The sequence below is a fragment of the Lissotriton vulgaris genome, chromosome 3_2 (assembly GCF_964263255.1).
Source record: "Lissotriton vulgaris chromosome 3_2, aLisVul1.2, whole genome shotgun sequence".
Classification (NCBI taxonomy): Eukaryota; Metazoa; Chordata; class Amphibia; order Caudata; family Salamandridae; genus Lissotriton; species Lissotriton vulgaris.
Genome location: NC_141690.1, coordinates 225,176,542 through 225,191,361, shown reverse-complemented (window position 1 = coordinate 225,191,361; position 14,820 = coordinate 225,176,542). Strand labels below are relative to the sequence as shown.

Genomic DNA, 14,820 nt, shown 5'->3' with positions numbered 1-14,820 from the left:
CCACCGTCAATTAAGCTTTTGAGTTCCTCGGTGACAGCCAGGAGTGCTGCTTCTGTACTGTGAAGGGAGCGGAAGCCCATCTGCGTGGGGTGGAGGAGAGAGTTCTCTACCAGGAATTTGGTTAGGGTTTGGTTAACATGCCTTTCCAGGAGTTTGCCCAGGAGAGGGAGAAGGGAGATAGGTCGAAGGTTAGTTAGGGTCCAGACGGGTTTTTTTCTTCTTAAATTGTATGTGCCTATCCATTTAACTTCGAAATTTAAACCGTTTCTGTCTACCCATTTAAACCTTTGTATGAATCAGGGCATGGGTGTAAGGACATACTTCATCTGGACAATGTATTGACCAGATTTTATACTAATGTAGACTGGAAATCATCCACATACTGTTGGGTGTTGCTATTGTTGTCAGCAAGTAGTACGCCCTGAAACGTCATGTACATGTAGGCCATGAGTGACAGGACGTTGCCTTTGGGGACCTTTTCCGGGTATAAACATCCAAGTTTGGTCTTATTACTTGTTTACCATCCAAATGGGTCTCAACCGAGTCATTGTGTCATGGTTCAATGTTGTGCCTGAAGAACAGAGCATAGTGTGTACAAATCAGCTCCTTTAAGTCCAATTTCATCTCCCTAACATAAGGTATATTTCAAGGTTTTTGTAGATGTGTCACCAAGAAAGTTAGTCATGAAGAAAGCAGTTGTATGCAAAGCTGGTGCGGCTGCAGTGATGCACTCTCACATCTCGGTATTGAAGGATTGGTTTGTGCTGGATGGTCGATAACGTGAAGTCTCTATGTTTTGGTCAGCGAAAAGTGGCTGATGTGGGGCCTGCAAATGCTGAACAGTATTCCCCCACTAAATTGACTCTATTACATCATCCTGCCACTAAATCACATGCCAATACGTAGTCCAAGCTTATTTAATTAAAAGTAGATTAATACTAAGGAATATTTCATTAAAAGTAGTGCTATAGTAACTTAAACTAATGGCAATAGTGTGATAGTTCAATATAGTGGAGGCAATGTAGTTAAGCTAATATAGTGAAGGTAGCATACAACTGTTCTGGGTGTCAGTTCCTGTTGGAGTGTGCAGGGCTACAATATTTGCTTCCAGACTGTCACCTCATAGAAAATTGGCCTGTCAATGTGGTGGATGCTGTAGGCTTGATAATACAGGACATAAATGATGTAAGTAGTTTTTGGATAAGCTAGGTTGTTGTAATGACCATAAGCTTCTAGATTGTTTGAACTTAGGTCAGCTATATTGGCCAAGTGCACAGGAATGCTGATTGTGTTGATGAGTTTAGTCCGCTGATCAGCGTATTAGTTCCTGGTGCTGATGAGGTTCTGTTGGTTAATAGCTAAAGTTGTTTGGGTTGCAGGTCGTGGGTCCATACAGGGTTGGAGCATGTTTGGGAGATGTTAAATGTGGTACCTGAAGAGGCGGGGAAAATTAATTGATGGAAAATGCTGTTGTGGTGTGCTGTGCAAGTTGTGCAATACTGGAGGTCTTAAACCCTAACCAGACTGAAACAGGAAGACACACAAGCATCCATCTCTGACCTTAGCTGTGAGTGCCTAGACTTTTCTAAAACAACCAGTAGGTCTTTAGGCACTGCATTGGGTGGTGGGCATTGCAGGTCACTTCATCCATCCTTTGCGCCCTAGAGCAAGCAAGGGGATGGATGGTTTGCAGATTCCTGATCGAGTTCTGTGCATTGTGGGCCACAATACCCAGACCATGAAAACATCTGAGTCACTTGTGACAGTATTTATGAATAAGGCTGACAGTAATTGGCTGTCCTCTTTTAAAGCTAGTTTCATAAGAAAACACATTTTGAGGTGTTTGATACTGCTTTGCCTGAGGGTGTCTTACTGCTGAGAAAAGTAGAACTTACATCTTTGAATGTCACTTAATGGTCAATAATATTGATGCAAATCCAGCTTCTGAAAAATCCATAATACAACTCTCGATTTCAGGTCTGCTACAATGATTGAGAGTCACCAAAACTTTTATATTGGGTCTAATATGTAAAGTGACAACTGCATCTATTTCCATAAGTTGTTGGGTCCTTCTGTCTTTTCCTGATTGGGGCTTCTGTAGAGAGGGGTAGGCTGGGAAGGTCAACACTCACACATTTTTTGTTGTTGTGTCAGGGTCAGCCAGGTGAATGTGGGTGACCTCCAATGGTCAAACATTGATTAATTAATGTATTTATTTTTATTTTACAGAGTTTTATATAGCGCAAACTAGACCCGAACCAGGTATCAGAGCACCTTACATAGCACCAGTTGCATTACATGAGGAGTAGTAAAGTAAATTCAGTCACCTCTGCTGCAGGCGTTTAGCTTGAGATAATTATTGCTTCCAGCAGTCACTTGCAGGCACCCAACTGAATGGGAGGTTGAACTACTGCCTAAACCCTGCAGCCTCAGGATAACATGCATGCTATCTGCATAACTTATAAATAATTGTTTTATGTGTTAATGTTCTTGACCTGGAGTTGAATATAGATTTTGATAAAATAACAAAGACCAATCCAGTCTATTAGGAACTCTACAGGCCAAAGACTAGGGAGAGTAAGGTGGAAGTGTATTAGACTGTGAGTTGGTACAAAGGGGTTTGAGAAAAGGTGAGAAGTGGAGTGGTGTGATTGACTATGGTCGACTGATGCTTCCGATACCAAATCGTGCAATTTGATGTAAATCTTGTGATTGGTAGTGAGAAGGAGCCAGAACCTGTTAAACCATGTATTAACTGTGGCTGTGTCCTACTTTGCAGGTATCTATATCCTCTCTCGCACTGGCCCTGTAACTGATTATTTCCTTAATTTAACAGTATAAGATGAGCAGGAAAAAGGGGTTGCAAATTGCCTTAAGCACAAGGGCACACACGAATATTGTAGATTCATGCTGCTGATTTCTTTAAGCTGCTAGAATGTACCTATTGTTAATAACCTGTTCTAGTGGACAAGGGCCTCAAAAAACATAATAAGAACCTTTGTAAATATACCATCTATAGATCCTGTGTCGACCTCTACAATAACAATGTGTATTATTTTTAATTGTAGCTTTTGGAAAAGTGGTATTCCTTGGAAGAAAAGAGCAGGAGGAAATATCGTAAAAGAGCCGCTCTTTTGCCTGATCCATGCCTGGCAATCTTTCAACCTGATATTTATTTTGGGTCTGTATCAGAAACATTTGAAAGCAAAGTTGATGACTACATCAGCGAATGGGATACTCAAAAAAGTGTAAGCTGTGTCTCTTCGGAGCTGTCTTTAGAAAGGTAATGTTTCTTTGTGTTTCCAAAGGATCAAAATGTGGTAAAAATTATAATGTTGTGAATTTTTGAAGGAATATCATTTGGAAGTTGACTGCAAGAAGATGACCGATCGTGAACACTATCCCTTAAACTCCATACTATCAACATTTTAACATTATAGTTGTCAGTACAAATTATAATGAATCCACTTTGTTGGCAACGATTATAACGCTAAAAGATTCATTTGATTATGATTTGCATTTTTACACTGGAGTATAGTGTCCTATCAATTTAAATGTTACTATCTACATGAATGAACGGATGTATCAACAATGACTAAATAATATTGTATTTTAAGTCTGTAATTGTGCTTCAGATAGGATATTTTTTAGATTTGATGTAAGACAAGTTTATGGTATCAAGGCACAATGAGAAGTCGAGCTACTTTGTATAATTTGCGAAGCCTTGCTTGTCCCTAGATGCGTGTCAAAGAGAAACTATTTAATCGAAATAAATAAATTGCTTGACCATTTTGTTTATTACAAAAGTTGCACTTTAGATTGATACTAGCTGTTTTACATTTTGTAATGATTAGAAGCTCGTTACTGAGCAAATCAGATGTTGGGAGTTTTTTCCAGCTTAGCCACAAACCAAACTTTAAGTAAAAAAGATTCCACAAACAAAAAAGTGTCATTCATGAAATAATTCTTACAAAATGTAGCAAAAGCTCTGTATTTCTTTGAACACTATGAGACAAAACTTTGTGTATGAAGACATTCCTGTTGGTGGAAGTATCTAAATGCAGAATTTGTTCCCACTGTCTACACTGTGATTACACCCCGTTAAATGTAGGCTTATTATGGTCCAGTTCCTACCTTGGAAATCTAGGAGCAGATTTTCTTCTGTTTCCATCATGAGAAAACAACCACAAGTGATGTGTACATGCCCTCAGTTTTATGGGGGACAGCTTTTACCTACTATTTCAGGACACACAGAGGAATGTTCATGAACCCACCCCAAAGCTCAATTTGCAATTGGATAAATCCCAACATACTGTTAGGGAAACATTCTTACAATACTGATAAATAATGAATGCAAATTTACACTTACAAGTGTTTTTCTGTGTGCCGGAGTTGAAAATTGGAGTGCAAAATTCTTTTAGTATCAAATTTAAAACATTTTCAAACAAAACATTTCAAACAAGAATAAGTAAAGGTTATATTTTGAATCAAAACGTCGCCATTGGAAGACATTATGACTGAAATATCGAAATCCTTTCAATGCAGACACCTATATTCATTAGTAACCAAGGTGCTAGCAGATGGTCTGAACAGAACATAAAGAAACATAACATGTCACTGTAAGTATTGTATGGTATGTTGGTTGTCAGTCAGTGGCTCATTTTTCAGTTTCAGATTACCTCTTTACCTGAACGCTTTAAAGGAACTCAGTAAGGTGTTTATAACGTTGTTTACCAATTAATATGATTATCCAAGATGACTTAGGAACACACTACGAACCCCACATCCATCTAATTCTGCTGCTCTCAGGGCTCTTCTAGTCACCGCCAGCATCAGGGTTCAAAGCTTGAAAGTGGAGCCTTTTCGGGGGGTGGTGAGGGCGCTCATGGGTTACTGGGCTGTATCTCCCTTTAGACTTTTTGCTCTATCAAGGTAACGAGGAGCAGCATTCAGTGTTTACTGTTTTGCAGTTTTGAGAATAAGACAAAGTAGGGCACAATATACAACACTCACTAATGTCAAAGACCTGTCAGTGTTTTATCTTTAAGAAGAAATGGACATATGTTATCAAGTAGGTAGGTAGATCAGTTGTGGATAGGCTAGCACCTTCTGAGGGCAAGATGCAACCATAAATGTTAGTAAAACCCATGGATGCTAGACAGTCTGTTTTCTATAACATTGGATTTTTGCCAATGTTATCCTTTGGGCCTGCGCTTGAATCATAATACAAATTATTGTAACTTCTTCAGGCTGGCATCTCTTGTGAGAACTTTGACGTTTGAGCAAATGATACATATAGGAAGATCCAAATCTGGTTCTGACTACCTTGGATATCACTGTGTATAACTAAGGGGGTCTCAAATGATTACGTTTCTCAACCAAAATGAAAAGTGTCCCACTACAAGTCCATGGGCTTCGAGCACCACTATGCAAACTAAAAGAACCCAACCCCAGTAGAGTATCTGATTCTCCAAAAGATCCAGCAGTGACCAAAGTCATCGCTGGATCTTTGGGAAAATCAGATACTCTGTTGTAATCAGGAATTCAGTCACCAGTGCCTAGTTAAATATTTCATTGTATTTGTTTGGCCCTCCCCAATGCAAATGTGAATGTATGGATTATTTTTTAGTTTATTTTTTCTGGCTACTGTTGTGGGCTGTTTGATTTGTCACTGACTATCCTCTAAATCTACATCTTTTGTCGAAAAAGCCTACAATCAATCAGCTGTAGGAATGCTGTGCTAGGCTTACTTTATGGTGTATACACAGAATGTATTTATTTGTTTTTTTGGCACACTCCACTCAAAGTTCATTACATACTTTACAATGACTTAACAAATGTCAAACAGCATTACTTAAAAAAAAAATAGCAAACAATCTTCATCCTAAACATATAGAGATTTTAAAAAAAGGGGACGCTAGGAAGAACTGAGAACCTTGGAATTGGAGAGGCTCTTCGCGGAACTGGCGGCAGACGCCCACGAGGAACATGGCGGCGGGCTGAGAGCCGGTCGCGGATGCACCTAGGGATCTCCGTGGCTCTTATGGAGAGCGGATGAGTTTAGTGCGAGAAGAGTTTCTTTTTTTGATTGCTGAAAATCCCCTGCTTCAAGGTGAGATGAGATGAGAGCACTGCGGCGCGAGAAGGTCCCGTACACTTTTTAATCGGCACTCGCTCTGCTTTCCTTTTTTCTTCGAGGCTTCGGCTGGCTACGGCTGGCCTGAATACACACGGAAGGAGACGGCGCTAGGACCTCCACGGACCCGCGCCCACCTGTACTCACGCTGGAAGAACGCCGGCGGTGTTTGTGGAGCAGATTCCGCTCCGTTCTATTTAAAATCAAATTAAGAGGGCTGGTGTTTAGTACATATGAGCAACAACTTTGCAAAACGACGACCGGGAGGGAGAAGCTCTACTCATTTGCGGTAAGGTGTGGGGAGAAAGGGGGACAAGTTGTAACCCACGGGTTTACCTCTGGGAGGCAGGGTTGTATGGATCAAACGCAGACTGAGCCTCCAATTAGCAAGAACAATTCTGTGAATTTGAAGAAAGGTTCAGTACAAGAGCCGGCTCTGTTGAAACTCGTTGAGCAAACGAAGAAAAAGATAACGGAAACGGTCTCTACTGGAACAATTGAGCCTGTCACTGTTGATACAATTTCGAATACAGCAAGAAAAGGAAACACCCCTCCAATAAGAAGGAATAGGTATCAGTTGAGATCTAGGGTAGAGTTAAAAGAGAGGGGTGCCTTAGAATTTGAAGAGAGGGAGAGACCTATGCCATTAACCCCTTGTAAAATAAAAAATAAAAAAACCACCCTAGTGAAAAAATCTAAAGGAGTAATCCCTGAGAACCAGGTGGTGAAAAGTACCCCCTCTCTTAAATCCTTCTTTAAGGTCCTAGATCAGGCCAGGCGTTCCTCTGCGCAAATGGAGGATAACATTAGCACTATACCCCTAAAAAATCGTTTTGGGCCTTTAGAAAACTTGGAAAATATGGAAAATGTTGGGCCCCTGGCCTCCATGAATGGGGGAGCGATATGTGAGGTTGAGGGGGGAGCAGAGACTTTGAAATCAGCTGGCTTAGGGCAGCATCAGGCTCAGTCGAATTTTCCTGAGTCTGAAAATTCGAGTATACCCCCTGCATCAGTTACTCCTGTTAATTTAAATAAAGCACCTTCAGCTGACAAAGTGCAAGGAAAGCAGGACACTAGACCCAAGAGTCAGTTAGGAACCGCTAAACCTGCACAAAGTAGTTCTAAGGGGGTTGGCGAGGGGATTAGGAGGCAGGATGTAAATAAGGTCAATCAATCAGACCCGGCTCAAGTACTTACTGGAACAAGGAGAAGCTCTGAGGATTCGTGTGAGCAAGAGAACGATCGTCTGGGGGACCTTTTTCGATCTTTGAGAAGTGATATGGTGTCAAAATTTGAGATATCAGAAAATAATCAAAAAACAAAACAGGATAGATTTGATCTGTTGGAGTCTAAGTTAGAGGAGGTTACTCTTCGTACAGGGAACCTTGAAACAGAAGCAGCTCCACTGAACAAAACTGTACATGGAAATCTAAAAGATATAGACACTTTGAAGGCCCAAAATAGATCATTGGCTATGGACATTGAGCGATTGGAGACTCAAGCACGGAGGAACAACTTAAGGATCTTGAAAATACCAGAGGGGGAAGAGTTGGAGGATATAAAGGGATTTGTTTGTAAACTCCTGAGAGAAGGCGTTTTAAAAGACCGCCCAGACATAGATTTGGAGGTCGAAATCCAAAGGGTGCATAGAGATCCTTATAAGAGACGCACGGATAGGAAAGCACCTAGGAAAATATTAGTAAATTTCCAAACATATAGTGTCAAAGAGCTTATTCTGGGGAGATCCCTTTCAAAAACAGATCTTCGCTATAAGTCCAGTCCTTATTTTATCAGGTCTGATATAGGCGCAAGAACTGCACAGAGACAATGGGAACTGGGCACTAGAATGCCAGATCTGAGGTCATTGGGGGCACACGTGCAGATGAGATTTCCGGCTTTGCTTAGGATTATGTAGAAGAATAAGACCTATAGTTTTTCACAGCCAGAAGAGGTCGATAACCTTTTAGACCTAATGAGAAATGATCAGGAAGAACAATAAAGGGCAGATCTCGTTACTATTTCAAAAAAAAAAAAAAAAGAAGGGGGAAATTTGAGAAAGTAAATTAATGCACGAATATGCTATATGACAGTATAGGGGACACGATTTACTTTTGATTTAATTTGTCTCGCTATAATATAGTTGATTGGTCATGGGATTCACCTTGGTGCTCCGAAAGGCGAAGTCATCGCCAGGTATGTTGGGGGGGGGGGGGTTCCTCAGGGGGGAGGGAGTTCACTGGGTGGGGGGAGCAAGGGGAAAAATAAAAAAAATCCTCATATATAGATAAATGCATTTTGTATATAGGTACGGATGGGTATGAGAGGATAATAGACTCATGAGTAATCCATATAAGCTTAAAGTCCTGTCATGGAATATTAATGGCATGGGGGAAAAAATAAAACAGAACCGAATTTGTGAATTTTTAAAAAATTCAGATGCTCATCTTATAATGTTACAAGAAACCCATTTAGAGGCAGTTTCCTGCAGTTCTCTCTTTAAGAATTTAAGGTGGGTTCAGGAAATAATTAGCTCCAGGCAATCAGGCACCACAAGGGGAGTCTCCATCATAATCCGAGCGAATAGAGGGATAAGTCTAAGAAAATATGAGACAGATCAATCGGGAAGATGGTTGGCTGCAGTAATATATATTCAAAACATCCCATACACAGTGGCAGTGTATTATGGTCCTAACGATGACAATCCGGGCCCACTATCTAAACTTGAGATAGCATTATTAGGGACAACCGGCCCATTAATCTTGGGAGGCGACTTTAACTTGGTCTTTGACCAAAAACTAGATAGAACCTCTAAAGCTAAATATCATGCTCCTTCAAAATCACTCGCCACCCTAGACGCTTTAATGAAAGACTTTAGTCTCCTAGATGTCTGGAGAAAAAAGTACAGAACACTACCAGGCTTTACCTTTTACAGTAAGAAATATAAGAATTACTCTAGGATAGATCACTTTTTAGTTGGCCAACATCTTCTCAAAGATATCAATTACCTTTCCTTTACGCCTACAGGAATGTCAGACCACGCTGTACTGGAAATGGTAATTGAATTGAATATAATTCCTCTAAAATCAAGATGGACCCTAGGGAGATCACTCTTATTAGACAATCAAATAAAAATAGAAGTTAAAGATAAAACTATAGAATTCTTTACAATAAATTCAGCAACTTCCTCCCCCCAAGTAGCATGGGAGACTTATAAGGCCTATCTGAGAGGAGTCTTAGGCTCTTTAATGACTTACAAGAGAAAGAGTATGAAAGTAAAAAGAAGGGAAGATCTGGCAGCAATAATAAGAAAGGATCTTGAACTACAAAATGCAATTTTATCTAACTCTAGGAGAGTACATCTGATAGAGAAGGAACTTACTGAATTACAACTTCAGTTGAAAATCTCGGATGAGAGAATTCTTAAAGAAAAATGGGAGTCTAGTAGATAAAAAAATTTTGAATACGGAGAAAAATGTGGAGCCCTCTTAGCTTGGAAATCTAGAGAAGAGAGAACGAGAAACAATATTAAAACCCTATTACAAAGGCAGACAGGAGACTTGTTGGAAACAGATGCAGAGATCAGAGAGGAAGCGAGGTCCTTTATGAGAAGCCTCTATACGGAAGATAAAGATCCCAAGGGGGATGATTTAGAAATTTGGTTGCTAATGAAAAATTTGCCTCAAATGTCTGAATTGGATAAGGCATACTTGGAAAGTGAGATTACAGAAGGGGAAATACTGGGTCAATTGAAGAAAATGAAACGAGGGAAAGCTGCAGGTTCAGACGGGTTGCCTGTGGAGATTTATATGGACAAGAAAGATCAACTACTACCTACACTCAGGGAACTCTTCAACCTCTTATTAATTCATGGTCATTCTGTCCCCCCCTCGTGGGCAGAAGCTACTATAACGCTCATAGCAAAACCTAATAAAGACCCAAAAAGAATAGAGTCTTACAGGCCAATCTCATTGTTAAATACGGATATGAAGATCTATTCCGGAATTTTAGCTACCAGATTATCGAAGGTCATAAAATCTATAATCCACCCTGATCAAAGAGGCTTTATTCCGGGGCGACAGCTAAACGAATTAACATTCCAAGTAATAGGGGCCATAGATTATGCTAACGTCAAAAACCTACCGTTGGCCTTGGTTGCGATAAATGCGGCTAAGGCCTTCGATCAGGTTAACTGGAAGTATCTATGGGCCGCAATGTCGGCATTTGGGCTTCCTTTAACTTTTATAAAGGCGGTTAGATCATTATATTATAACCCAAAGGCAAAAGTCTTAGTTAACGGAATACTATCCGATTGGTTTGATATATCCCGAGGTACCAGACAGGGCTGCCCTTTATCCCCTCTTTTGTTTGATGTTTACATGGAGCCTTTTGTTTGCGGAATTAGAGATGACAATATAATTCAACCATTTCAGCTTGGTAATTTGTCACTGAAAGTTGCTCTGTACGCAGATGATCTTCTCTTGTATACCTCTGACCATTCAGTGGCAATACCGAGGTTGTTTTTCTTATCGCAAGAATTTGGGAAGTTGTCAGGTTATCAGATTAATAAGGAGAAAACAGAGATTATGGGCTGGAATAATAACACACATATATTGGGCGCAAAACATAAAATGCGGTACTTGGGAATCTATTTAACTCAAGCGTTAAAAAATATAACATCACTTAGCTGGCAAATGGTGGTCAAAGATACTAACAAAACTTTAATAAGATGGGGGAACCTGCCTTTAAATATTTATGGCCGTGTTAACCTTATTAAAATGACAATTCTTCCCAAATTGACTTTTTTATTTAACTGTATCCCTTTATCATTTTCTCCAAAAGATATTAATACGTTACAGGGTAAGATCGGATCATTTATATGGGCCTGTAAGTCAACTAGAATTGCATGGAAAAAGTTGAGAAGGGGCTTAAAAATTGGAGGTTTAGCCCTCCCTGATCTATTGTCATACTGTCATGCGTTTCATTTTAAAAACTTTAGGCTACTTGCAAACAAGTTAGACGCATTATCGCAGGGCCGCTTATTTCAAGCCTTATTATATGATTTACCTTATGACCACGATTACTTTCTATTTAAGTTCGGAGACCAGAAATTTTTTTTAAAAATTCGTCTTAAGATACTACAGACTGCACTAAAAAATTGGGGGTTTATCAGGAAGGTATTTGATATTCCTTAGTATCACACATACACCCCAATCTGGGATTCTCCCGGTACACCCCAATGCCTCCAGGATCATCTTTCACAACCTTTGAAAACTGCTGGACTAAAAAAGTGGGGAGATCTTTGGGCTGATTCAGGCCTTATGAATTGGAATTCCTTAATACAACTTACAAATGGTCAGCTGACTAGGTTTAAATATTATCAACTATCTGCCTGGTGGTCAAGTCAGAATCTGCAACGGGAGAAAGATACAGATATTTTTGATGCAATTTGTAGAGGGGGGAAATGGATAAAAGAACTATCGTACTGGTACAACCTGATAATTAAGGATGAGGAGAACAAATTGCACTTGGATGTGATAAATTTATGGGGTAATTGTATAGCTGATTCTCCTGAAGAAGTTAGCAAAATATGGTTAGACTCCTTTTTCCTTTCTCAGAGGCTAATTAAACCAGCCAATTTGAGACGTAACCATCTATTCACGGTTTATAGAGTTTATTGGACCCCGGCCAAATTGCACAAGATTACACATAATAATTACTATTGTCCCCGTTGTAACCACAGTGCAGCTGATGATATTCATATTTTTCTGGACTGTCCAGCTATTCAGGATTACTGGAAAGCGATAATTCACCAAGAAACCGTACGGTGCACGCTGCGCTTTATAAATGTTTTAAATTAGAAATTAGAAATTAATTGACTTCTTGGGTGATGTACTGTCAACAACTATTATATGTTCATCCAGACTTGTTTTCTTTGGTTTATTGAAAGATTATAATATTAACAGTTTAGATACTCAGTTTATCTTTTATATAGTAGTCATTGCGAGGAGACAAATTTGCATGGAGTGGAAGTCAACAGCTCCACCCAGATTTGCAGTATGTTTAAAGTATATAATGGAAGTATGTAAAATGGACATGGTTGGACGTAATGAGAATACTGAGAATGTCTGGTCTAAATTGGTGGTCTGGCTAAATAAGTAAGCGGTCCGATGATTGCATGGAGTGGAAGTCAACAGCTCCACCCAGATTTGCAGTATGTTTAAAGTATATAATGGAAGTATGTAAAATGGACATGGTTGGACGTAATGAGAATACTGAGAATGTCTGGTCTAAATTGGTGGTCTGGCTAAATAAGTAAGCGGTCCGATGATTATGCCAGAGGTTCTGTCGGTCCTGTCCTCCCCCAGGCCTAGGGTTCCCAAAATAGGCCTGGAGGAGTAGGATAAGGAAAGCAGCCTACCTCTGGGACATCCCTGTCTGCTATGATACTGTCTCCAGGGCGGACTCAAAAATAACAGTATAAGAGGCAACAGCGAGACCCATCTAGAGCATACAAATTCTGGTGGCATATATGAGGACAAAAAAAAAAAAGGAATTGGAGAGAATACAAATGATAAGGACCTTTATTGAAAGAGAAAGTAATGAACAAGGAGGAAAAGGGGTCACCTATAAGATCAGTAGAAGGAGAATTGACAGAGAATTTAGATAGGCATAAGACGGAGACGACAACTCATACTGAATATTAGTTGATGCAAGTTAGAAAGGTATATTTTCACTTTTTGTGAAGACCATCTCGTTCTGGTCTTGAGGGGAATGGAGCTCTATATTTAAGAGGTACAACTAGCAAAGGCTTGAGAAGATGCTTTGTTTTTGCATTTTTTTGTATTCATGATAAAATGTTGGATGCTACTGAGACTTTTAGAAACAACTGATAAAGAACACAGGTATTTAGGTGTCGCACAAATATGCTTTTGTAAGTGATGCAAGGCAATTTAAATATTATTCTGGCTTCTTGTGGGGGTTTTCTAACTCAGTAATGATGTGATCATATGCTTTGGATACAGTCTGGAGGGGGGAGGGAGGTGGGAGATGGGGGAGAGGGTGAGGGGGGAATGGTTGAGGGTGACTGAAGTTGGTTGGGACTGTGGAGGCGGGGAGTAATTGTTTAATAGATACTGATATGGCGACCACACATGGATTGCACTGAAACTGAAAGGAAGCACGGTAGACAGGTGGGACAATGGACTTTCTTATAGGAGAAGATGGTGTACCTTGTGCATACCTTGTAGAATGCGGATGAATATGATTGAGATGACATTTATATGTACGGCGTGCTATTTTGTTGTTAGACCAGTAAAAATGTTTTTTTTAAATCATATTCTTTGGATACAGAAATTAGTCTAGCAGACACCGTATACTCGCCCGTAAAGAGCATAATGATGCTGGCTAGGATGGAAGTACTGTAATCAATTTGAGAGCGACTGCAAAAAGTGCTTTAGTGTTTTTCACAGTGTGAAGGGTTGCAATAGGTGATATTCAGTCCACATGCCTTAGGTGTTGACCTTCTTTGACTACGTTAGTGAGAAAGCATCTAATCCCAAATCTTTCAAACATTCGTCATTGGGTTATAGTTATGTGAATGTTTGATCAGAATAGATTCATTTTTACTAGTTTTTTATTTTAAAGAGATTGACAATATCTAATCTTGGAGGTTGGTTCGACAATGTAGCACATTCATGTCACAAGTGGATGAAAAGCTGTACATAAAGTTGGATATTGCCCATGTGCTGGTGAATAGATACTGTTTTCTTTAAGTGCAAAAGACGGATTCAGTTCCCGAGGTTACTGCCGTCTTAATTTTCTAGCACTGGCAAGCATCTTTAGATAACAAGGCCTTGATACCAGTCAGCGGCTATAAAGTTTAGTGGGACAGTGGCTAATAATGCACCTCAGTTTAGAATTCTACTTATATCTGCTTAGTTGTTCCTATAATTAATTCCTCCTAGTATGATAATGGCAAGAGTTTAAAAGGTTATCCCTCTTTGGAAGAAGTGGAAATTTGAACTTGTTTAGCACCAAACGACCACTTCCAGGTGAAGTTTTGGTATGGAACCACCTTGGATCTGCATTGTGTGGCTGGGAGTCAGAAGCTTGTGTGTAACTGGTGGGGTACAAACCCAGTTGTGGTACTCATCACAATGTTGGAAGTTGCAGTCGCTGAGGATGGTGCTGGGGGCCCTCAGAGGCCATAGTAACACCATCTTCCACAAAAACCAAGATAGCAGCAGTCTTTTCTGGACGTCTAGTCTGCCAGAGTCCTGGCATCAATATTAAGGTGAGTCCCTACCTGATTGAACTGGATTCGGAAGGGAGCTTTCATTGGAGGAGATGGTAGAGTCACTAATTTGCAGGGAAAGTAATGGACGTGAGTATGGAGTAGGAGGGCTGTGATGCAGCCCAGTTCTTCATGGAGTGATGACCTGCCCCATATTTGACATCTCAAGACGCTGCCAACATGAGCAGTGTCAGTGGCAGACATAGAATGTTGAGGCAAAGACCAAGAACAGCCTGCTATTGTGGGTGTGGTCCTCACGTGGTGGGATGCCCATATCACGTCCACCTGAGAGATATATAGAGCACCCTGCTGCATTTTAAAAACAAAGTGCAGTATAGGATATCTGAAAGGGACAATTAGTTATAGATTTTCTGTAGCATTACCCCAACGT

At 40.1% G+C, this 14,820-nt stretch overlaps 1 protein-coding gene across 1 annotated transcript in view; it reads left to right on the top strand.

Annotated features, from left to right (window-relative positions):
• The window catches only part of POLR1A (RNA polymerase I subunit A), a 565,818-nt gene that overhangs the window by 384,281 nt on the left and 166,717 nt on the right, over positions 1-14,820 (top strand). Inside the window, exon 24 of the mRNA XM_086964251.1 lies at positions 3,069-3,283. Coding sequence (XP_086820377.1) covers positions 3,069-3,283 — 215 coding nt within the window. The remainder of the gene's footprint in view (positions 1-3,068; positions 3,284-14,820) is intronic.